Genomic DNA, 25,481 nt, shown 5'->3' with positions numbered 1-25,481 from the left:
GGGAGAGTGAGAATCCTAAGCATGCCTCATGCTGCCAGTGCAGAGCCCAATGTGGGGCTTGACCTTATGAAACCGCAAGATCATGACCTGGGCTGAAACCAAGAGTCGGACGCTTAACTGACTGAGCCACCCAGGGGCCTCTCCTTTTTTGATTTATTAAAGAAAAAGGCAAAATGTACAGATCTTAAGTGTATTCTTCCATTAGTTTTGATAAATATATATACCCATGTAGTTACCTCCCCAGTCAAGACATGGAATGTTTGCATCTTCTAAAAATCTCTTTGCCTCCTTCCAGCCCATCCCCACCCCACCCTTTCAAGGGTGAACTCTGTTCTGAATTCTATCACTTTACATTAGGTTTGTCTGTCCTTGCAGTGTGTACCTTTTGTGCTTGGCTTCTTTTGCACAACATAACATCTTTAAGACCACCCGTGTTGTTGTGTGTATCAGCAGTGTGTTTCCTTCTGTTGCTAAGTAGCGCTCCAGTGTGTGGGCATGCCAGCTTGCCTTTACATTCACCTATTGATGGGCATCTGGAGTGTTTCCAGTGTGGGGCTATACTGAGCAGCTTTAGCTGCTCCAAATATTATTGACAAGTCTTCTTGTGGACATGTTTTTATTTTGCCTGATAAATACCTAGGAATGGAATTTCTGGGTGATATGCTAAAAGTGTTTGCCTTCATAAAAAACTGCCAAACAATCTTCCAAAGTTGTTTTTATTATACTTCCACTAGCAATATATGAGTTCCAATTTCTCTACATCTTTGCCAGGATGTGGTGTTATCTGTCCTTTAAATTCTAGCAGAAGGTATGGAATGGAATCTGACTGCAGCTTTAGTTTGCATTTCCTTGATGACTAAGGATGCATAGGGTCTGCTCAAGTATTTTGCCCATTTTTTATTGGGTTGTTAGTCTTTTTGTTAACAATCTGTACAAGTTCTTTATGTATTCTGGACACAGTCTGAGCCTTGCTTTTTCATTTTCTTAATGGTTCCTTTTGATGAGCAGAACTTGTTGCTTTTGATGAAATACAATTTATCAAATCTTATTTTATGTTTCGTGTTCTTCATGTTTTATCTAAGAAATCTTTGGATAAGGGTGCCTGGGTGGTTCAGTCGGTCAAGCCTCCGACTCTTGGTTTTGGCTCAGGTCATGATCTCACAGTTCGTGAGACTGAGCCCCACACTGGGCTCTATGCTGACAGTGTGGAGCCTGCTTGGGATTTTCTCTCCCTCTCTCTCTGCTCTTCCCCCCACCCCCCACTCTCTCTCTCAAAGTAAATAAATAAACTTAAAAAAAAAGAGAAACCTTTGGATAACTTCAGGTCGTAAAGATCTTCTACGTTTTCTTATAGAAGACTAACAATTATTGCTTTTACATTGAGGCTATGATCCATCTCAAATTAATTTTTCTTTAAGATTTTTTTTTTAAGTTTATTCATTTTGAGAGAGAGCAGGGGAGGAGCAGAGAGAGAGGGAGAGTGAGAATCTCAAGCAGGCTGTGCACTGCCAGAGTGGCTGGAGCCCGTCATGGGGCTCAAGTCCATGAACTGTGTGAGATCATGGCCTGACCTGAAATCAAGAATCCTACACTCAACTGACTGAGCCATGCAGGTGCCCCTCAAGTTAATTTTTTTTATGGTGTGAGATATGGCTCACTATTTATTTTTTTCATACATTTATTTAGTAGTTCCAGCACCATTTGTTAAAAAGACTTTCCTTTCTACATTGATTTGACAAGGTGGCTTTGTTGAAAATCAGTTGACAATATGTAAGTTTATTTCTGGATTCTCTATCCCTTCGTCTATTCTGGGTTCTTTTTGTTTGTTTGTTTGTTTGTTTGTTTGTTTGTTTAGAGAGCACAAGCAGGGGAGGGACAGAGAGAGGGAAAGAATCCCAAGCAGGATGTGTGCTGTCAGTGCAGACCCCAGTGTGGGGCTCGATCTCATGAACCATGAGATCATGGCCTAAGCTGAGATCAAGAGTCACAGGAGCTTAACTGACTGAGCCACCCAGGTGCCCCTATTTTGTCTATTTTTACGTCAATACCACCCTGCTTGGCTACTATAGCTTTACAGTCAGTTTTAAAATCACATAGTACGAAACATCTAAATTTGTTCTTATTTTTCAAGGTCATTTTGGGCATTATTTAGGTCCTTTACATTTTCATATAGGTTTTAGAATCACCTTCTCCTGTTCACTTCTTATGCTATATCTAGAATAAGTCTGTTCAAATTTTGATTGGGATTGTATTGGATCTACTGGTCAGTCTGATGGATGGGGAATGGATGACTTAGCAATATTGACTAACAACCTGTAAACATGGTTATATCTTTTTATTAATTTAACTTTTTGACATTCTTTCTGCAACATTATGCAGTTTTGAGCGTAGAGGTCATATATGACTTTGTTAAATTTATTCGTAAGTTTTTTATGTTGTTTGATGCTATTGGAATTTGAAATTAAAAATAATTTATTTCCAATTGTTTGCTGATATATATAATGCAATTGATTTTTATAGTATTGATCTTGTGTTCTGTCAACTTGCTAAATTTATCTGTTAGTTCTAGTAGTTGTTTTGCAGATTCTTGGAATTTTCTGTGTAAACAATCATCTTGTCTATGAATAAAGACAGTTTTACTTCTTCCTTTGTAATTTTTGTGCAAAAGGCACAAAAGGTTTCCTTACCTATTGTAAGGATAGATCCTTGCAGGGTCCAGTGCAATGTTGAACAGAGGTGGTGAAAGCAGACATCTTTCCTTTGTTCACACTTTTCGGGAGAAAGTGTTTAATATTCCACCATTTAAAGTTATCCTTTTCATAGATGCCTTTTACCAGATTGAAGAAGTTTCCTTTTGTTTCCAGTTAAATTTTGTCAAATGCTTTTTCAGCATCTATTGAGATGACCATATGGCGGTTTTCCCTTATGTTGTTAATGTAATGAATTACATTAATTGACTGACTTTTTTGAATGTCAAACTAGCCTTACATTCTTGGGATAATTCCACTATGTGCTATCATTGCCACTTATCTTATACTTGGGTACATTATAAGCCCTACAATACAATGTCAAAACCTTTGCTTTAAATAGTTGTCTTTTTGAGGAGTTCAAAAAAAGTCTCATATTAGTGCACATATTTACCATTTCCAGTGCTGTTCATTTCCTCATATAGACCTGAGTTTCCATCTGTGTCATTTTTCTTCAGCCTCAAGAACTTCCTTAAGCATTTCTTATAGGGCAGATCTGATGGTGATAAACTCTGTTCTCTTTTATAAGAAAATGTCTAAATACACATCTTTTGGAAGGATATTTTCTCCATACATAGAAATTTGGGTTGAGAGTTTTTTTTTCCTTTTGGCATTTAAAACATTTTATTTTATATTGTTTTTGATGAGAAGTCAGCCATAATTTTATTACTGCTTTCCTCTAGCTTCTTTTAAGACTTTCCTATATCTTTGATTTTCAGCTGGTATATTATGGTGAGCCTAGATGTGGTTTCTTTTTCTTTTTATCTGCTTGGGGGGTTGCTGAAAATTTTATATCTTCTGGGTGATGTTTTTCACCCAATTCAAGATATCTGGGGCATTCTTTTTTGAAAATACCTTTGTTCCATTCCTTCTCCCTTCTTCTGGGACTCTAAGGACATAATGCCAGACCATAGGTAACTGAGGGATAATTTTTTTTTCAAACATTTTTTCAAAATTTTCTTTGTTCTTCAGAATGGATAATTTCTATTTATCTGTCTTCAAATTCACTGTCCTTTTTTCCTCCAACTGCTGATAAGCCCATCCAGTAAAAATTTCATTTCAGATATTGTACTCATCAGTTTTAGAATTTCCACTTGGTTCTTGTGGTGGTTTTATATACTGTGTCAAATTAACTAAGCTGGATCTACATTTCCAGACTTACTTCCCTGAATGGTTCCAAGTTAGGGCTGGCCAAGAGAGAAGTTTGCATGAGATTTGTAAGGCAGAAGGGAAGTAGCAGCCATTTTACACGCTAAAGGTAAGTATAGCATATCGAGCACTTGCAGCTTGCTCTGATCTCTGGGCTTTCCCAACAGAAACTTTCCCCAGCTGCCACTGGATCTCCTCCTTCAGCTTCCCTGAGATCTGAGCCTGGTGACTGTGCAGCTCCACGTGAATGGCATTAGCTCTTTCTTGCAGATTGCCCATATCCTTGAGATTAAAGGTAGTGAGAGAGAGATGTGGGTTTTAGTTGTGCTTATGCTCCCTATTTTTCCTCATGGGTTTCAGTCTGTTCTTGTTCCCTCTCCTGCACCGCCCCCCCACCCCACCATTTCATCCAGCTTTCCTTTCAAATCGCTAGTCCTACTGACCTATGATAATTTCAAACTCACCACTAGATGCAGAGACACCAGCCTACAAACTTCTTTACCAGGAATAACAATCTCATAATGTTTAACCCCTGGAATAAAACCCTATATTCATATCACTTGTAGTGGACCTACTTTGATTAAACCCCAACCATTTCTCTGCTGAGACTCTCCATTTATTCACTCATTCTGGCTGCCCTTTAATTCCTTGTGCAAATGTGTTATATCTGCTATAAAGTCCTTCTAATCCAACAGCTGGTCATCTCTGGGTCAGTTTCTAAGACTGCTTTTTCTTTTAACTACGTGTCACATTTTCCTTTTTCTTCATGCACCTGCTAATTTTTATGCTATACTGGATATTGTAAAGAATAGGTTGGAGATACCTTGTCTTCCTCTGACAAGGGTTGATTTTTATTTTAATCAACAGATAAATAATTAGCTGATCACCTTGAGCATGTGGAGGCTTGGATTTACATTTTTGTTAGGGTGGGTCTGTTTCAACTTTGTCTTTAGGTCTAGAGTGAATCTCTTGGTCTTGGGACATAGTTTTTGCTCCTAAAGTATAACTCTTCTGTGCTTTCAAAGAAAATCCTGACGTATTTACCACGCCTCTTCACCTTGGTGTGACTTAGACTCCAAACTGTCTTCATTACCATAGGCAACAGTTGAAATCCTTGTTCTGATTTTCAACTCTTTCAACTGTTGCTTTCCCCTGGGTACTTAGAGTCTCCCCTGCGTATATGTACTTTAAGGTCAGTCAAGAATTTGAGAGGAGTTTGTTTACATATATTAGGGCCAGCCCACCTGTAGGATCCCTTATTTCTAGGGTATTTTCTTTCATTTCAATACACTCTGAGATCCCAAGTTCTGTTAGTTGATACTTCAAGATGGTAACTATAGCTTTCTGCTTGAATTATAGCTATTTCATTTAAACAGACTGGGGCATCCCTTAAGAAAAAAAAACACATAAATGTGTGTTTCACCCAGTGTAGTTCTCTTGATTCAAGGGTTGAATCTTCTTCAACCCTTGCTTCTGCCTGCTTTTGGCCACTTTCGCATGTCCTTAAATGTTTGTTTTTTAATATTTTGTTCAAATTTATAATTGTTATATACTGGAGAATTAGTCTATTGCAATCTGCTCCCTCATAACTAGAATCATAACTTTGAGATAATCTTTTAAGGCTGAGGCAAAAGGAAGAGAGGAGTGGTGCTGTCTCTGAATCTTGTTAACAGAAAGAAAGAACTGGAGAGGTTTGGAAAATATGAGTAAAGAGGTGTCAGAACAATCTCCTCCTTTAATAGATTGCCTTCCTTTGCTGGAAAAAAAGTGAATGAGTGAGTGTGTAACACACAGAGAGAATGAGAAAGTGCCACAGAGCTACCCACCTGAATCCAGTGCATAGGGATTAGAAGGTACTGGAGGAATATGGGGCAAATCTGTCCTAACTGACTATGTCAGTTGCTGGTGTGTGTGTGTGTGTGTGTGTGTGTGTGTGTGTGTGTGTATGTACACACCATGCACCCATCATCAGGGCTAACTTGGAAAAATCTAAAGGCTAGTAAAGAACACTGTCTCTCTTCCTCTCCCACTGCTAATTATTTGTTCTAAACTATCAAACAAGATGAAAATGATAAAAAGCGTGCCGGATAAGATACTTCAGGATATTTTACCTGTTTTTTCTTTCTTTTTCTTTTTTTTAATTTTTTTTTATTTTTTTTAATTTTTTTTTCAACGTTTATTTATTTTTGGGACAGAGAGAGACAGAGCATGAACGGGGGAGGGGCAGAGAGAGAGGGAGACACAGAATCGGAAACAGGCTCCAGGCTCTGAGCCATCAGCCCAGAGCCTTGACGCGGGGCTCGAACTCACAGACCGCAAGATCGTGACCTGGCTGAAGTCGGTCGCTTAACCGACTGCGCCACCCAGGCGCCCCCCTTTTTCTTTTTCTTTAAATAAAGTTTTAAATTAAAGTAATGAACTTCATTCTTTCCTTCCTTTTATTCTTTGAGAGTGTGTGTGTGAGTGGGGGAGAGAGAAAGAGAAAGGGAAAGAGAAAGAGAGAGAGAGAGAGAGAGAGAGAGAGAGACTCTTAAGCAGACTCTATGCTCAGTGAGGAGCCTGATGCAGGGCTTGATCCCATGATCATGACCTGAGCTGAAACCAAGAGTTGGACACTCAACTGACTAAGCCACTTAGGTGTCCCTGTCTTTTCTTTTAAACATGTCTTAGGATATCTGCCCAGGATGCTACTGATGGTTTAGAAATTATGATACCTATTACTGGTCCACATTTTGGGGAAAACAGACAGCTATCAAAATGGCCAATAGGAGGCCTACAAGCCAAAGCTGGACCCTTTTCAATTTGATATCTTAGATATTGGCCCAGATTGTGTTTTCAATATTTTTGGAATTAAATACACATTTAAAAAAATACAGATTCTTAGCTGTCTCCTTTAGATGATACATGTAACTCTTCAGTTCCCAGAACCACAAATACTGAGGCTTGTCTCTATTACTCACATTTCTGAACACAGCCTATCTGACCCCATAGGTTTTTGAGTTTGTGAGCCCTGCTCTAAATCTTGCTGGGTTGCCATTACTGCCTTGTGAATGCCACCATACTTACCTGTCTGGTGTTTAGGAAAAAAGGTCTAAATTGATCCATGGGAAGTAAGGATACATGTAAAATCCCCTAGAGAAAACAACAAAACAAACTACACCTGCCAGAAGGATGGCTTGAATGATGACAGATATTCCCACAATGCTTTAAGAAAGCTTCCCTTGGCCTAGATATGAAGAGTGTTTCTAGTGAGGAACGAGTTTGTGAGGTGAGACACACCACTGAGCTGTGAGGGATGGGATAGAGTGGCAGGCGAGAAAACAATGGAACTGTCTGTGACTCTTAAAAAGAGAAGACACATTGGGCAGACAGAGCAATTGGTAGTGAAAAAAATGTAGCAACATCGCAGAGTGGCCTCATAATAGATCAGAGCAGCAGGAGGCTGGATACCACAGTAGTGGCCACATAGCAAAATGTCCTACACACACAGTGCAGGTGTGATGGCTTCTGAGCATGGAAGTAAAGAGATGAAAGATTAGAGTTGAGTTATGATATAATGAGGTGGAGGGAGAGGAGAAGACAATGAATTTTAAAGATGGAAACAGAATTCTAAAGAGACTCTTGGGAAGTCTTTAAGGCTGGAGAGTGAGTAGAGAATTCAGGGCTACTCCTACAAAAAAGCCTTAAACATTAGTGGTTAAGAGTGTGGGGTCTAGGGGTGCCTAAGTGGCTCAGTTGGTTAAGCATCTGACTCTTGAAATCAGCTCAGGTCACGATCCCAGGGTCGTGGAATCAAGCTCCATGTCGGGCTCCAGTCTGGGTGCGGAGCCTGCTTAAGATTCTCTCTCTCAATCTCTCTCTCTCTCTCTCTCTCTCTCAGAAAAAAAAAAAAGAGTGTGTGGTCTAGAATCAGACACATGAGGGCTTTGCAATTAATCATCTAGATGACTGGGCAAGTTTTTAGCCTCTCTAAATTTCCTCATCTATAAAATGGGGATAGGATAGTATATACTTCATAGGATTGTGAATGTTAAGTGAATACTTATAACATGCTTAGTCGAGTTTCGAATAAATGTTAGCTACCACTATTATTATTATTAGTAGTAGTAAGGCATGAACACCTATGTGCTATGAAATGTGCATCATGATCATGATCAGCATCACCCTACTTCATGTTAAAGCACCCACATGTCTGGAAGCTTTTGTTAAATAGCACATTTGACCTGGATGGTTTATTAGCAGCAATGAACACATTTCAAAGGGATGGGCAGAAATTTGGGAGAAGTTCAGACTGTCTGGATCTGGTTTGAACTCTTGCTCAATTGGTGGCTTTGAGAAGTGTGAAGGCAGCAGGAGAACATTGGGCACTGGGAGGAAAGAATAGAAGACACACTGTACCTACTTTGTAAGTCAGTCTGAATTAGATATAGTATAGCTATATTCCAATCTATTTGGGAGTTGCTGTCTGCCATGTGCATGTTAAAATTTTCATTATAGCTACCTGAAATGTTTTGGTTGGGCTGGGCTAAGGAAGAGCTCCTTCATGCATGTAAGCAGGAGTCTGTTGGGATAAAGGTGGAGGTACATGGAAGAAACCTTTACTCTTTTGGATCAGGAGAAAGAGCTGCTATAACTGGTGACATCATTGATATTGTCCAGTCTGCCTAAAGGAGGCTCTTCTCAGCCGAGAGCTTATAAAAAGCAGGCAACTGCCACAGAAATCAGATACTGGTCCCAGTGAAATTCAGCCCATGTGTCTAAAGGGAATGCAATGAATTGCTTTTCCTTTCCAATGCTTTCTTGTTTGGCTTCCATGGAGGTTTGTGTTTGTGGAAGAACTTGGGTCTAATTGTTGCAGACAGATGCCTGTGTTCTTTTAGCTGAGGCAGATGGGCAACAAGAGGAGGAGGTGGGGGTGGTTGTGAGGGAGGAGGTGACATTTGTAAATATGTCAAGGGACAATGAAAATTCACCACAAATGCAGTGGAATCTTTTAAATGAGAAGATGAAATGATCTTTTATAAATGATGTGTAGATCTGGGAAGACAGCAATGGCATCAGTGAGTATATTGATTCTTGACTATCTGTGGTTACAGTGGATGAAAATCAGCTCTAAGGAGTGGCAATTATTTTCAACCTCTTCCCATATAACACGATTTCAAGAGTTGCTAACAATTTATAAAATTAACTGTCGCTTTTCCCCTTTCCATAACAAACAACAAAAGAGCCAAATAGCAGGCAGCATCAGGAAGAAAAAAGCGTTGTAAATGCCTTGAGTTAAACCTACTGCTTCTCTTGGTAGTCTCCAAAGAACTGATCATTTTGTGGTCTGATGTTTCTCTGGGGTTGATGCACATTTTGGATATACTCTCTAGTCAAGCCCCATAGACTACAGCAAGCACTCAAGACTTAAGCTCTAATTAAGCTAGGTCAAAGTCCCTTGTCACCTCCCCAAATCTCAATCAACTGGGAAGCTGCCTTCCTGGTACCAGACCCTGGTTCTTTCCTTCGAGCACCTTACCCCTTTGTCCAGTGGAACCTTCACGTCCATAGAGAGAGACCCTGTTTCCCCATTGATCATGGCTGTTCTCAGCTTCAAGAGGAAAGATAATGGTATTAGTTCCCTGGCTCACACTGGAGGGCAGAAGGCACTGAGGTTTATTGACCAGACTGGAGGCGATCCCTAGGAATAGTTTCAGTTCTTCCCTTTTTCCTTTAAGCAGAATACACAGGAGGGAACATAGACATGATTCTAGGTTTCACTCAGCTTATAGTTCCAGACATTCACCGAGATAATGCTCCCAAGTACACTGATGTATGAGAGAACATAGTGCCATATTACTGAGACACAATTTTTTTCTGAATGAGCTATTGACCCCAAAAGTCAGAATGAAATACCACTGGAGCTCAGCCTCTGTGGTTTACAGACATGGCTCATTCAGCCTCAGCACCCCCTGGGATTCAGTAAGATACTGCTATGTTATTACAGTTGTTGGAAGAATTTTCCATTACAGAAACTGCTTCTGGTCTGGACTTGGAAAGCCTCCATGAGGAGGAACAGGGTGGTCTCAGAGCTCATGGCCCCACAGCTGGCCTGAGTACTGGCTGTAGAGCTACACCAGCTTCTATTTCTCCTGCTTTCCCCACTCACGGTTTCAGCTCGGTCTTCCCACTCCACTTCAGAGAGATCCACGCTGTTGTAGTTAGGTTTGGGTTTGAGTTTCTTCCCGTCTCTGTACTGGAGTGGGCAGGTCATGAAGAAAGACATGAGGTTAAAACATAAGGCCCTGCTATAAAGCCTTACAGATATATTCATAAAATCAAAGAATCTCAGTGATTCTTTAAAGGTTATCTGGGTCAACCTTCCAGCTGATGCAGCATTTCCCTTCCCAACATTTGTGACAGATGGTCTCACGGCCTCTGAGTGAGTATTTCCCATGATGAGGAGCTCCCTATTTTGTGAGTCAGCCTGTTTTGGTTTTGGACAGCTCTAAATCGTTAGAAAGCTCTTCCCCATACAGAGCTGAAATCTGGCTCCTTGTTACTTTTACCCATTGGTCTTATTCTTTCCCTGGAGCTGCACATAATGTTTTCCGCCTGACAACTCTTAAGGTTTGGAAGGTGCTTGTTACTCCTGACTTCACATCTATAAGCTAAACATTCTCAGGTTGTAGATCCCTCAGGTCCCTCTGAATATGCTCTACTTTGTCCATGTCATTCCCAAAATGAAGTGCCCAGGACGAAAGTCAATATTTTAGATGGGGTTCTGACCAGTGTAGTGTGGGTGTGACCTGTGTGGACCAAAATATCGTATGGCTTTGCTGCCTCTGATTCTACTGGATTTTCAGGGCAGCTACACTGCCCTAATGGCCCAAATAGAGTTTTCAGTCAGTTAAGTGCCCTTGGCCTTCCTCACATGGTACACTGTTAAATTGCATCTTTTCAATATTATGCTTGAGCATTGAATATTTTGCAGAACTTTCCATGCATCCTAATATATTCATCTTGTTAGTTTCAGTCCATTGTTTATAATACTGCCTGAATACTAATTTCCTCCCTTAATGTATTATCCATACCTTCCAGACTTGGTGTCATCTGATTTCTATGTTTTCATCTTGTTGATTGAATTCTTGAATGGGACAAAGCCAAGGACAGGCAGATTCTACAGTGCCTAATAAAGACCTCCCTCCAGCTTGACATAGAGCCATTAATCAAGTCTTTGAATGTTGTTGTTTTTTGGCCCTGACTTCCATCTCTCCCTGCCACCCTCTCTCTGATACCAAGACAGATATTGTCAAGGTATCTGCTACTAGGTTGGCAGCACTTCCCAGGTTTAGTTTAATAATAGATCAAAAAAGGAAACAGGATGGTTTATTGTCAGGGTAAATTAAGAATTAATCAGAGGGTCTACTTTTAGCAGAATGGGGCCCCGAAGATGCTTAAAAGACTGAAGTCCCCTATCACTGTGTATCTTGCTTCTGCCAGTTTTTCTTTTTTCAAGAAAGTGTCACCTTATTTCTGGGAGATTTGCATGATAATGGCCCCAGTAGTATTCTTTCATTCTTCTCTTTTTCTCTGCACCCATGCTTGGATGATGCTTCTGTTCTTGGCCTTGGTGATGCCTGTGCTCATAGCAAACAGCACTGCCCTGCCATATTTTACACCAGATCTGTTTCTTTTGAGTAAGGTGCAATACTCGTCATTCATTTCTATTTTCTAATTCCTGATGATATGTGAAAGATCATCTTTAGCTCATTTTATTAAAACCACAGTTCTACTTTGTATAACTTGGAGCACAGACAGAGATTTCAGGCCAGAAGTATGGCTCTTGATCCACTTTCAGTTTATTACTAGGCAAATCCTCTATTATTTTTATTTTTTAACTTAACTGTTATTCTTCTTAATACCTACCACAAATTGATAGTGCTTTCCTTAGGAATCTCATCATGGTGGCTTTACATAATAATGTTTTTTATGTAATAATATTCTACATGCTATTTTTCTCTAATCGTTTCATTTGTTTAAGTCTATTTGTGTATACTATTTCCTTAATTAGATATAACCTTCTGTTTATGGTGTTCTCAGAGTGTTATAAGGTCAGGCACCCAGTAGGTCCACAATATTAATTGATTGGTTGAAGTCTTATATTCATCTAGATTATATAGATGGTGACCGATGAGTTTCTGACCATTGCCCTTCAATTTTACAAGTCAGCTCCATGATTGACATATTATTTTTTTTTCCTAGTGACTCATCTTATTGCCACTGGGAATGCTCCCTATAGAACCCACTGGTAGAGGTCAGTGACCCATTATGGGTTCAGATGCTTGCCCAGTAGAGTCTGAATTGGGAAGACAACATGGCTTCCAGTGTGCCCTGATCTCTACTATGAACTTCTATATTTTGCCTTAAATAGCTCAGTCAGTTGCTTTATGGACACTCAGTATCTATCTGAACCAAATTGGAATGGAATTTGGCTTAGAATGATTTCTTCAAGTGGTACCTGGGGCAGATGAGCCCCTTAGTAAGTTCTCACAAAGATGCTCTGCTTGGTATTGTCTTCAGCTGCCATTTCAATTTAGTGTGAGACTTTAAGGGGAAAGGGCTAAGGTTCCTGTAGGACTTAACTGCCTTCTTCCTACTTCCCTGAACAATCACACTAAAAGGTGTGGCCATTGTCATCAATAGCAGCCAAGTGCCCAGACCAGAGGCATCAGGAAGCCCCTAGCCCTGGAGGCAGAACTTTTAGATAGAATGATGCAACTTTTTTGGTCATCAGTTGTTCTGTTGAATGCATGTGAAAATGTTCCCAGCCCCATGCATCAGGATGGAGCGAGCTAGGAAGGAGGCAGGAATGCTAAGGAACATATCATCCCAAGACAAACTCTGGGGAGCCTCAGCTTTACTGCCCTTCCCCCCACCTCTCATGAGACTCTTCCCTTGGCATTTTTTTTTGTTAACTCAATGTTCACACCCCCTTGAGGAGGGGGCAGTCCCTGGAGTTCTGCTGATACCACTGTAAGACTCCAAGAGGAGTGTGGAGCAACTGAGGCAGTGACAGGAATGTAAGTGGAAGCTTGTCCTTCATGGAAAACTGCACATTTCATTATATGCTTTCTGGACTGTTCATTAATCAGTTCACCTATTTTTTTGTTTTGTCTTTCCTGCTAGATTACAAACAGTTTGAAGACGGAAACCATGACTTAAATTTTTTTTCTTATATTATCCATTGGGTTCTTAAATGGAGCCCAATGTATGTTCATTGTTTTAACTGATTTTATGAACTGTCCCCAAATCCCATATAGTTAAGATCCCAATGCAAGTAAGATCTGTACGTACCAGGGGTCGGAGGTCAGGATGTGAGAGAATGTAGCCATTGTTAGTGTTCAAAAAGGCATATCCATGCACTCCGAGCTGCCAAAACAACAGGGATTGAGGGGCGTCAGACCTGTTGTTTGGGCTGGAGAACTGGAGCTGGGTGAGGGTTGGATTGCAGGACTATTAAAGATGGCAGCTCACAGCAGTGAGTTTTTCAAATAAGAATATAACTGAGCCAGCGTCATGCTTCTAGCCATTGATTCTGAATTCCTTTCTAAGCTTTAGTGTTTGTAGCAGCCACAATAATGCATATCATTACTCAGCCTCTTCCCCATCACATGCTCTATCTACGTGCTTTGATGATTTAATCTCATTTGTTCCCCAAACAGGACTGCATGGCATGGAGGAGCAGATTGAAAACTGAGGCACCAGGAAGGGAAAGAACTTTCTGAAGCCCACAGAGCAAGTCAGAGCTGGTGGTGACACAGGGTCCCAGAAATCCAAACCACTGCCACCAGGCTCAGTGCCTGCACTTCTCTGTGGGGTGGGATTGAGGGGCCCCATCCCAACTCTGGGCTTGGCTGCAATGCCTGCAGAAAGACTCCTGAGCCTGGTAGCACAGCTCCCAGGGAGCCTGTGACCCCCCCACTCAGGCATCTGATCCAGGCTCACCTTGTACCGGGGTGCCAGTTTCATCAGCTCTCTCAGGGCCACATCAGAGCCCACCACACCCAGAAGAATGCCATGGGATCGCTGGAAAGAAAAATACCTGGTTCAGGGGGAAGCCAGGCTTCCTTGTGCACAGGGCTGGACTGGACCCTTGGCCTTCCCAGAACCTGGAAGATATAAGCCACTTCCTTATATGACCCTTCCTCTGCAGTTGGATTTTAGGCTGAGCTCTCTGGAATAAAAATCTAGAACCTACCGGAAGAGGCCCCAGGAGAAATCTCAGCTGCAGGGAAGATTAATTTCCAGTATTAATATTTAAATCATAATATTTAAAAGAAATACAAAGTTGAATAAAATATTAATTTTCATAGCAGAGGCTGAGTATCAGAATCTGAAGGACCATAATCTATGGATGCTCTGAACACACAAGGCCTATAAGGAAACATTTTCTGACCAGATAGAGGATGGAAGGTTCTAGAAAGTCCTTTACCAGAGGCCTTTACAAATTAGAGGCTGTCCAAACTGGTAGGCTAAGTGTTTTGCCAGAAGGTTGGCAGGTGACTTTTCTAGCCTTATATCCTCAGGACAGTGGTCCCACGTGCAGAGAAATAAGACAACCCCAAAATGACTAAGCAGAATCAAGGGGTGAGTTTGGGAAGTATGGACCCCACTCCACCTCCCACCCTCACTCCCTTCCCAACCAAGAGATTCTGATATAAATGGTTGGGCATAGGGCTTGAAATCTGAATATAAAACCCTTCTGAGGTGGTTCTGATGCCCATCAAGAACCAATCAAGAACCATTGGTCTAATGATGCCAACCAGGGACCCCAACTTTTAAAATCTGCTGGAACTTCTCAGAGAGCTGCCACTCACCGTTTCATTCTTCTTGCTGAAGACTGGCATGGCCACAGTGGTGAGGAGCATCAAGCTCTGTGCCTGTGAAGTGAATAACTGCCAGGGAGGAAAGAGCAAAGGACAGAGATCTCAGAGTCCATAGTGTTGAGGACCCACAGTCACCAATGTCAACTATCGCTGAAGTGTCACCTTCCAGCAGGAAGATGAAACCACAAGTGAGGTTCCCCTCAGCAAAAGGAGAGCTGGCAGAAATGCTGAAGGAGAGAGGTGGGCTGGAGAGGGGACCAGGCCAGTGTCTCTTAGCAACGATAGTCCTAAACCAGGACAAGTGTCAAAACCCCAGAGCCCACAACCCAGCTCCCAAACATGCTCATGAAGTACTCTTGTCTTGGCCATGCCAACGATGAGCATGAGCCATGGAAGGGGCACATCACACACATGCCCAGAAATCTCTGCTATGGATACAAATGACAGCCCAGGGCAGTTAAGAGGGAGAAGGACATTGACACAGAGCCACCCACAAACACAAGCACATGCATGAGGAAGCATAGCTCAAGGGCAGGCGTAGTTGTCGCTGACCTTAGGGTCATGGTGTAGTTGTAGCTGACCTCAGGGTCACTCCCAACACACATGGGACAGACCCACAACCTCTTCCTCACTCAGAACACCAGAGCCACATCATTCCACACCTCCCAAATGGCGCTCCTCCCTGACTACCTCATCTCATTGTGCAGCCTCCTTCAGCCTCCTTGGAAGGGGCTCTGCACAAGCACCCCACTTTATCATGAAGATAGGTCCTCACAGGTGGCATGCACAGGTATGTTTAATATGTGTGATCTTCATCAGGATCAACCAAAAGAGGGTGCTGAGCCATGGAAGTCTATAGTATACTTTCTTGGAGAATAAATAACTTTTAAAAAATTGAATATATTTGACATATAATATAGTGTAAACTTATGGTGTTGCTTTGATACACTTACATATTGTCACATGATTGCCATTGTAGTGATGTTATTTACATTACATAATTATAGTAAGATATTGTCTATATTCATTATACTATGCATAGATCATTAACCATCAAGTCTCTTCCCCTTCCTCATCTGATTTTTCACTTTAGAGTTTGGAAGTAAGGTTTTCTGAAAATGAGTAGTTTCAGTTAACTAATGTTTTAGTAGCTACTGGAACCAGGAGGACCCTGGGGTTGACCAAGGGGATGCAAGAAGCAGCCTGGGTCCCTGATGACCAGGAAGCTCCTCATCAGCTCTGGGATGCCACCTCTAAAGTTCTTTTACATGAGAGAGAAGTACACTTTTCTCTTATTTAAGCCACTATGTTCAGGTCTCTCTCAATCCCAGTCTGAGACTTTACCACTGAAGCAGGTGGCTATGTATGTGATATGATTTGAAAAGTGCCAGGAAGGTCCCTCTTGCCCCCACACATCTCATCTACTTTGGCTATCTATTCCTTTGTGTAAATCACTGCAACCCACAGGCAGTCTCTGAAAGTGCAGGAAGGGGAGCACCTGATGAAGCCATAGTATCTTGAATTACTGGTTGGCTACCTTTCTTCCTGAAACAGGTAGGAGAGAAGAACAATGAGGGAGGTGAGGACAATGGGAAGAAGGGAGGCACAAGTCTGGAGAAAAGGGGTTCTATCCATGGAGAATAGCCTTGGGCATGTCTGCTCACAGGGTTTCTGGGCCTCTGGGGGTAGCATACAGACAATGGGTCTTCTAGTGGGCTGAAGGTATTCACCCCTTCACGCCATCTCCTGAGGAGGTGCTCTGCTCACCCCTCTCTTGACCCAGGAAGTTACCTATTACTCCCTGGGGCCCCTAACTCTGGAGCAGGGTCAGGCCCCCACCTTGCTGTCCATGTAGGCTTCTGTCCAGGTGATGTCATGGTCATGGTTGATGACCATGGGGCGGCTGAGCACGTGCAGGTACTCCATCACGTTCTCCTGTGCATCTGCCAGTGTGGAGATCTGTGTATAGTAGCCTGGCAGAGGAAAGGGTTGTGTGGTTGTGAAAAGCTGGGGGTTCAACTTGGAATCACTCTGCAGGGCCCACAAATGCTCCCCCAGCTGCTCTCAGCTTACAGGTTGGGCTCTCACTGGGAGCTGCCCTGGGCCACAGGGAACTACTTCCCCCAAGGTTGTGTCCTTTCCCGCGGGCAGCTGGAGGCCAGTGGTGCTGCCTTAATCTGGGAGAACTGTGGGGGGACCTCTCAGTCCAGAAATGCCACAAGAGCAGCAGGGGCCTTGTGGCTCTTTTTCCCTCTCACGATTATGCCCTCCTCACTTCCTTACAGGGTCATCTCCCAAGAGCACCCCCTCCTGCAAGCAGCTCTGTATTGGGGTCCAGTCTAAGACAGTAGCTTGGTGTCCCCTAACCCCCCTATCTCTGACTACTGTCCTTCCTTGTTTACAGGGAGGGGTGCTATAGACTTTTGGTTGTAGCCACAGTGATATTTAAAAGAGCAAATGGTGGGGCGCCTGGGTGGCGCAGTCGGTTAAGCGTCCGACTTCAGCCAGGTCACGATCTCGCGGTCCGTGAGTTCGAGCCCCGCGTCAGGCTCTGGGCTGATGGCTCAGAGCCTGGAGCCTGTTTCCGATTCTGTGTCTCCCTCTCTCTCTGCCCCTCCCTCGTTCATGCTCTGTCTCTCTCTGTCCCAAAAATAAATAAACGTTGAAAAAAAAATAAATAAAAGAGCAAATGGCTTATAAGGCTCTGAATGCCTTAGTACAAGTTTACCTGTCTGGTCTCATTGTGCATCACTTCCCACAAAACATTCATTCCACCCTCCAGAAAGTGAAACTGCTTTCCATTCCCAGCATGCTCTTATCTCAGACCCTTTGAACATGATCTTCACTCTCTCTGGAACACTCTTTAATGCTCTCTATGTTGGCTGACTCCTACCGTTCTCTATATCTCAGCATAAACACTTCTTTAGGAAGCCCTCCCTGCCACCTCCAAATGGGGGAAGTGCCTCTCCCATCACTCTCCCAGCCCCTGTAAGGTCTGTGCCCCTCTGCCCTTACAGTTTATATCACCACTGATGGCTGATTTGTCTGTTTGCTCTGCTGGACAGCAACAAGAGCAAGACTGAGTCCATCCTGACCACAATTTGGAAACTTTGCCAGGCACGACAGTACATTCTCAATAAACTTTGGTCGAATCAATAGGGACCAAGTTGGCATTGCACAGCCCAGATCTTTGGCTCTGGCCAGAGACAGATGAGGACTGCACCCAAAACATTATTCTAAAGAAAATGATGACCCTCTGATTTGTCCAGAAGCAGAACCAGATTAAATGGACTTAATTTGCAATAAGAGGAATGGAGGCTAGACATCAGAAAGAACTGACATTTAAACTGTGGGTCTCACCCCTGCATCACTCTGTCTGTATTATGATTCATACAGGCTTTATTTGAAGAGAGAATTTTCTTTTCTGCAAACACTGGACAGATGACCTCTCAGTTTCATTTCAGGTGACTTTATAAGTTAGAGTCCTGCAGGGGTAATCATGTATTTACTCAAGGTTTCCTGGGGCAATCTACATTTTGTCTAGCTTTTTCCAAGTTAGAAGGAGGGGCAGATACTGTTATCTTGACACAGTACCTCTGTAAGGCCCCAATACAGGAGCCATGGCTCAGAACCTCCGACGACTGGGTGCAGGCTGCAAGCAGCTCTGCTCACACACTACCTACCTTTGTTGTTGCATGCAATCCACTTCATGCGGTCAGCAAAAGTCACTTCTCTTCCAATCAGATAAGTGAAAACTCGAACCTAATCCACAAGACACAGATGCACTCAGCAGACATAGATCCTAGCCATAAGTAGTGTTAATATTATTTATGTGAGTCTTGGATTGACGTCAGGTCAAGCATTTTGCTGACTTTGAATTCTCCACTCTCATCCTTTTGACCAGAAAGGACCCTGAGGCCTAGGCAGCAATGGGACTTGCCAGGACCATGGTAATGTGAGCCAGGTATAGCGTGGAGGGTCACAGCCTGACAGTTTTCATCTGAACACCACATCTGGTCTCTCACCCAGAACTCTCTTTCACATGAGTCCTCTGTGCCTAGGGTCACCATAATTTTGGAACACCAATCTGGGACATTTACTAATGTGTCTAATGGAGCAGGACATTTGAACTCAGGGCAGGCCTGGTTTTTCTGGGCACCACTGGTTATCCTATGCAGGCAGTAAGAGAACGCTTCCCTTGACCCCTTCCCCTGCCCCCTTGACCTCCACCAGAAGGGTAACCTTGCGGTCAGGCCAGTTGTACTTCTCAAATACTGGCTCATAGTCTTCCACAGCCCCATCGGTGATCAGCATGATGGCCTGGTTGCAGAGGCTTCCTTGCCGAGCCTCTTGGAACTGTGTGGGGAAAGGACAGGTAACATGACTGCAGCCCAACTGTCCCCCCCACACCTCCACCCCGTCTCCTAACCCTTTACTCTCCTGGAGCTTCACCAGGTGTCGGTACCTGCTTCAGGATCTGGAAGGCTTCAGTCAAGGCTTGGTTCACGACCCCCACACCCTTGACCATCAGCTCATCTACCAGCTGTTTGAAATGCTATCATGGGTAAGAAATTAGAGGAGAGTCAGTGGATTGATGGCCAAGGAACCTTCATCTGTGGTCTTAATTTCAGAGGCTGTTTAGAGCTATTTTCCCAGAACATGACTACAGGATCCATCTCTTCATGATCCAGCTAATTTCATGGCTGGACCCTACAACAGATGTTTCTTAAATGCCCCCAAGATAAACAGAAAGAGTGCAAGTGGCTAGGTGCAAACACATCCCCACTACTGGAAGGAAATGCCAAGTGTGAGCCCATCCAGAGCAGGGAGGACAGTTCAGGCAGACCTGCTGGGAACCAATGCCCAGATCCCCAGCATCCTCAGCACCCAGACCTACATAACCCAATGGTGAGCATTTCACAGAAGAAACCATGGAGGCCGCCAGGGGCTCCAGTGTCCAACCCGAGGCTGGGATTCAAGAAGAAGCCAAACTCAAATTCTCCAGTCACAGAAAGAAGGATCTGTGACCTGCAAACTTTTCCTTTCAAAAAAGTTACCACATCCTCTCCTCCTTGGCCTTTGAGAAAGACTCAATCCAATGGGTTTGAACTTCTCTTCCTTTTGGGGAAGTTCTTCATGAGGACTGATACAGTGGAAAGACCCACAGAGGAGGCAAAGAGGGAAACTGAGTCATGGATAATCCACAGAGTGAAAAAGCAGTTCTGAATAAGTGAGATTTCCTTTGGATGGGAGGTCTCTCTTTGCTCACTATTCTGATAAGCAGGCAGCATATTTATGAGGCAATTTCTTGGGGGTATTTACATGGGTAACTGCTTTTCCTTCTTTCCAAGTGCCATGGGAATAAGTAAAGGGGGCCGTCAGGAAGTCTGTTCAGGTGACTGCCCACCATCCTAATCAAGCAGGGGTTCAGAAGCATCAGGCACTCACCTATGGTGGACACTCACCTCGCGATTGTCCCGATCTGCCTGGACAAGGATCCCTTTAAAACAAGGCTCGATGTAATGGATGTAGTCACTGTACTGTAGTTGCAGAGGGCAGAGGGGACAGAACAGATAGGATCAGTTTGGAAGCTCAGGAAACTCACAGGCTAACTTGGCACCTGTGTAATATTATCTTGGAGTACCCTATGCTTCTGGCAGTTTTTCTGAGTAGAAAGAAGGGGGTACAGAGAACAGTGGGGCTTTAACTCTAAAAATTCTCCTCAAGTCCTGGTCTTGGTCTTTTCAGGTGGCTGAGTGATGTCCATCTCCTAGAATACACAGAGAACCTGAAGGCACTGAGAGAATTCCTTTGGTCTCAGCCCTTAGGACAAGACAAAGTGCCTTCCACAAGAATCCCAGAGCCTTCTAGTTCTTCTATGTTCTGACCCCTCCCCAATGCCTGGGTGTAGGGATTAGGAACTGAATTCTTTTACCTTTTGTCTTGCATTTATGATCAAGATCCTCTAGCTGTCAACAGGGAATGGGAAGGGGGGAAATGAATTACTACTGCCCTCTTTTTCTTAATCTCTCCATTTCCCTATAGTTAGAATTCAAATCTTGAAGATGTCTTTAATCTACTTCTGTTTAAATACAAGAGGGAGAGAAAGGGAGATGATGCTGACATGGTGGAGTGCAGGCAGGTTCTAGGGCAAGTGCTGGGGTGTTCTTGGGGAATGTAGGGAACAAATGTTTCTCCTGCCTCTCCTCCCCAAAAGCAGGAGAAGGGTTGGGAGAGAGGTGGGGCAGGCTCTGCAGGAGGAGCACACTCCCATTCTTGTGGAGGACTGAGGCCTGTCCTTGTAACTATCTTGTCACTGCTGCAGGTCATGTCTAGGGATGGAAAGGTGGTGGAGTTGGGGAGGGCGAGGTCCAGGGGTGGTGTGGGTGGGTAAATGATGCAGGCCTCAGAGGAGCAATTCAGAGATGGGGGAGGGGCCCTTCTTATGCCTCCAGGATGAACATTTTGAAGTTAGACCATTTTGCCTTGGTATTTCTGTACTAGATATATAAATTCCATTGAAGACAAGCATTTTCAGCAATGTGACAGGATGATGGGGAAAGCTTTGGATCAGGTAGCCTTCAAATTGATGCCCCCAAGGTGGCAGTCAACTTTGCCTCCTTGGAGGGCTGAACTGGTCTGCTCTTTCATTGCATTGAAAGCATTCTTCTGACTTGTTATCTTCCCATTTCTTTCTGCTTCATCCCTCTCCTTCATTATTTTTCTAGGACAGGAAGACCTATTCTGTCTAGAGCTATCCTCAGGAAGATTTGCCATGCAAGCAGGACCAAGGTCTGCTGGTCCCTTTCTAGCCCCCACTACCTACATTCCCCTTCTCCTAATGTGTCTGAATTTGGTGGGATGAAGGAGATGGGGGACTGGGAATGTAAAAAGCAAGAGCGCAGGGCTCACTCATCCTAAGCATAATGGAGAGGCTGTTCCAGTGATGGGTACCAGTCAAGAGCACATGGATGGGGGTGAGTTAAGTATCTGCTCAGGGCAAGTGTCTCTTAATTTTTATTCTCAGACTCATCTGAGAAATTGATAAAATCTGTGGAATCAGAAAAGTGGATGCACACATCTTACACATAATTTCAGAAACTCTGTGGATCCCTTAAAGCCCATCCTCGGTCCAGCTTAGGTTAGAAGCCCCAGCTTCAGAGAAGAGAACCATTCTACAGTGCGAAGCATCAAGTGATTGTACATATAGGTCATTCTAGTGCAGGCAGAAAGGTTTTTTTTTTTTTTTTTTTTTTTTTCCTGGGGAGAGCTATTCTAGAATAGGAAGGCACATTTACCGCAATGATATTAACAAAATCATTCTCCCCCAGTGTGTCCAGGATGGTGGAGATGGTGTGCTTGGCGATAGTCATCCGCAGCCCCTTCATGCTGCCACTCGTATCCACTACAATCACTATGTCCTTGGGAGAAGTAGCAGCTTGTATATACCTTTAACAGAAAGAAAGCACAGGCCAATAATGGGAAAACTAAAGCCAGAACAGCCACCCAACTGAATCTCTTGTTATTTCTATTCAGATTGTGGCTCAGGTGTACCCAAGGTTCAGGGCAATGATCCAACAATGCTAGCTTTTATCATGTCCCATAACCGCTCAGCAAAGTTCTAAAGCCATTTTGGGGTCAAAAGTTGGGACTGTGCTCATCTAATAGACCTATCAGGTGGGAGGAAGGTTCAGTCCCGGTGGTAATCCTTGTCCTTTTTGTTTTGGACCAGCCAGGGTCCTGGAGGGACAGGCAGCAGGAAGGGAGAAAGCTGGATTTCACCCTCAGATTCCATTACAAATCTGCCAGAGGAGGGGTGTGAAGGGAGGGGAGAGTCTGGCAGAGGGTTGATTTGGAGACAGCTCAATGTGCTGGAAGGAGGTTTGGGGTAAGAAAGACAAATGTGATGAGTCCTAGAGCAAGGGCAGCTTCAGAGAAGGGAAATACAGCTGGCAACTCTTCCTGCTTTTGCATTGGGTTCAGGTTCTACACACCTGAGGCCCTTGGCTGGTGGTGGGGGTAGGGCAGTGACTGGAGGAGAACTGGGCAGAACCCAAAGGTTATAAGAGAGATACCAGCACCAGACACTGTTCCCCTGGAGCTCTTACCAGCCACGATTTCTGCAGTCAAAGGCAATGACTCCATTCTCATCAGGCGTCCATTTGATGCCTGGGGAAATAAGGGCTGGTTCATTTACCAGCTCAATAAAGAGCACTCAGTAAAGAGCACAGAATGTCCAGTTTGGCCACCCCCAAGGCAGGGCCAGCAGTGGACCTGGACAGCAGGTGTGGGACCACTAGATCACACCCTGTAAACTGAGGCAGCAGGCAAGGAGGAAGGGCAACTTATGGAGGGATACCTACCACCAACACTGCCAAGACCCAGAGTTGGGGTTACTTTTACAGCCCCCCAAAATGTGATACCTGGGACCCATTTGTGACTGAACCTCACATCAAGTTGTAGAAGGGGAAGCTTGAAGGAGGTATGACAGTTAACATCCACTACCATCAGCAAAACATGGACAGAGTGATAAACAGCCAGGTAGCTGTTCTCTAGCTCACCCGCTTTACTCAGCTTAATTAAGATCTCTGGGAGAAGTGATTTGGCTATAAGACTGTAAGCTCCTTGAAGTCAGGGATTCCAGGGCCTAGTATAGTGTCTAACATAGTACCTAGCAGAGTTGATGCTCAATAAATGTTTGTTACTTGAATGAAAAATGAATGAATGAGTACGAAAGGTCTTACCTTGAGCACTCACAGAATGCTTTTGTCTTATTCATCTGATCAAAAACTTGGATAAATGTACACAATGCACAGATAACACTGACATGATCAATGATAGAATCTCTTTTGAAAGATTTTAATGGTTGGGAATAGTGAGTTCAAAATAAGGAGATTAAAAATAACAGGTGAAAGTGTAGTTGGTTATGTTTGGGCTACAAAAAAGGTTGTGTCAGTATCACGAATGTCTAGAAGCTCCAAGGGATCATCCTTTTCCATAACAGACTTCAGATGAGGTACACCCTCTGAATCATTGCTTGCCTCAAAGGCAGGAGATGTTTTCAGTGATCATGCCCCCAAAACCAAACAAGTGAATGCCGAGTTTCAAGAGTGAGAGGCAGGGGCCCGGGCAGCCAGGAGCCAAGGCCTGGAAGGAAGAAACAGGACCAGAGCATGGTGGGAGCTTGAGTAACAATGGCTCTTATGTAGACCTGAAGGCAGCTGTGAGAAGTAGGGTCTTCCAAAGGACACATTCCTATAGCAGCAGCACAGGTGTGGGGAATCTGATCCTTAGAACAATAATGAGGAGGAGAAACTGTGTCTAAGGTTCTCAGTTCTGGACCAAAACCTTGGAAGAGGGGTTTAGTGGTCCTGGTGGGGGTACCCTCAACTCCAAGAAGAAACAGAAGTGGTCCTCTTGGGGGGAAGCTTGACTCTTGAGATGGTGTGGCCTCACAGGTAAAGATTACCAAAAACACAAGAAACAGGCAGTGTGAGTGAGAGGCAGCAGAAGCAAGAACTATCAGCTGTATCCTCCCAAGTATTACAGGTATTGAAACTACCAAATACAAAGTAGAAGATAGCTATGTTGGAGAAATCATCAGGAAGAATAAATAACAAGAAGTGATTAGGAACAAAGAAACAGCCTTAAGAATATGGAACATTTTTCTAAATGTTGAAAAAAATGCATAACGGATTATGCAGACAGAGGTCTGCATAAGAGAAAATCCATGCATTTGAAAGATTCCCCCAGAGACTAGAATGAGAAGGTCTAATATATATCTGGCTGGAGCTGTAGAAAGAGAAAAGGGAGAGCGCGAGGAAAGACAATGGTCACAGAACTGATGTTGGCAAATGCTCTAGGACTGAGAAACAGTCTGAATCCATAGATCTAGAAAGCACAGCATATCCCAAGCAGGATAAATAAGATATCCACATGTAGACACATAGTAGTGAAACCGCATAACTCCGAGGGCGAATACATACATACGTACATACATACATACATACCTTGAAAACAGCCAGAAAAGCGAGAATGCTTACAAAGGAACAGCAGTTAAATTGATAGCAGATTTTCACAACATCAATGGAAGTCAGAAGACAGTAGAAACACAGTTTTGGGGCACCTGGGTGGCGCAGTCGGTTAAGCGTCCGACTTCAGCCAGGTCACGATCTCGCGGTCCGTGAGTTCGAGCCCCGCGTCAGGCTCTGGGCTGATGGCTCAGAGCCTGGAGCCTGTTTCCGATTCTGTGTCTCCCTCTCTTTCTGCCCCTCCCCCGTTCATGCTCTGTCTCTCTCTGTCCCAAAAATAAATAAACGTTGAAAAAAAAAATTAAAAAAAAAAAAAAGAAACACAGTTTTAAGGTGTTGAGAGAAAATAATTGCGAATTTAGAAATGCATTCCCAGCCAAACAATCATTAAAGAATACAACAGTTTTGATAGAGAACAACAGTGTTGTTTTCCGAAATCTGCTTGGGGGTTTCTAGTTCCTCTGTGCTATTTCTCAGGGGTGTGTCATCAAATGCAGGCTTAGTCACTCCTCTCCAAAAAAAAAAAAAAAAAAAAAAAAAAAAGACTTGGCCTTTTCTGTTTAAATGAGATGACAACAGGAAATGATTTGTGTAACTCCTAAGAATAAAAAAGGATGAATTAAAAAGCAAAACAAAAAAGTGGGGATAAAATAAAGCGGTTTTAGATAAACAAAGCAGGAGCA

At 43.4% G+C, this 25,481-nt stretch overlaps 1 protein-coding gene across 10 annotated transcripts in view; it reads right to left on the bottom strand.

Moving 5' to 3' along the window:
• Positions 1-25,481, bottom strand: part of CACNA2D4 (calcium voltage-gated channel auxiliary subunit alpha2delta 4) — a 113,850-nt gene that overhangs the window by 65,840 nt on the left and 22,529 nt on the right. For 7 of the 10 annotated variants that reach the window (XR_006708588.1, XM_045462866.1, XM_045462862.1 and 4 more), the window contains exons 7-18: positions 22,876-22,936; positions 22,066-22,216; positions 20,233-20,307; positions 19,233-19,322; positions 19,010-19,123; positions 18,451-18,529; positions 16,607-16,740; positions 14,759-14,836; positions 13,887-13,967; positions 13,236-13,310; positions 10,048-10,134; positions 9,418-9,489 (exon numbers count right to left, since the gene is read on the bottom strand). Coding sequence is in view for 9 of the 10 variants with exons in the window: in XM_045462866.1 (XP_045318822.1) it covers positions 9,418-9,489; positions 10,048-10,134; positions 13,236-13,310; positions 13,887-13,967; positions 14,759-14,836; positions 16,607-16,740; positions 18,451-18,529; positions 19,010-19,123; positions 19,233-19,322; positions 20,233-20,307; positions 22,066-22,216; positions 22,876-22,936 (1,097 nt within the window). In the remaining variant the exon portion in view is untranslated. The remainder of the gene's footprint in view (positions 1-9,417; positions 9,490-10,047; positions 10,135-13,235; positions 13,311-13,886; positions 13,968-14,758; positions 14,837-16,606; positions 16,741-18,450; positions 18,530-19,009; positions 19,124-19,232; positions 19,323-20,232; positions 20,308-22,065; positions 22,217-22,875; positions 22,937-25,481) is intronic. The other 3 variants (XM_045462865.1, XM_045462867.1, XM_045462870.1) reach the window with 3 other exon arrangements.

The sequence above is a fragment of the Leopardus geoffroyi genome, chromosome B4 (assembly GCF_018350155.1).
Source record: "Leopardus geoffroyi isolate Oge1 chromosome B4, O.geoffroyi_Oge1_pat1.0, whole genome shotgun sequence".
Classification (NCBI taxonomy): Eukaryota; Metazoa; Chordata; class Mammalia; order Carnivora; family Felidae; genus Leopardus; species Leopardus geoffroyi.
This window is presented reverse-complemented; position numbering and strand designations above follow the sequence as displayed.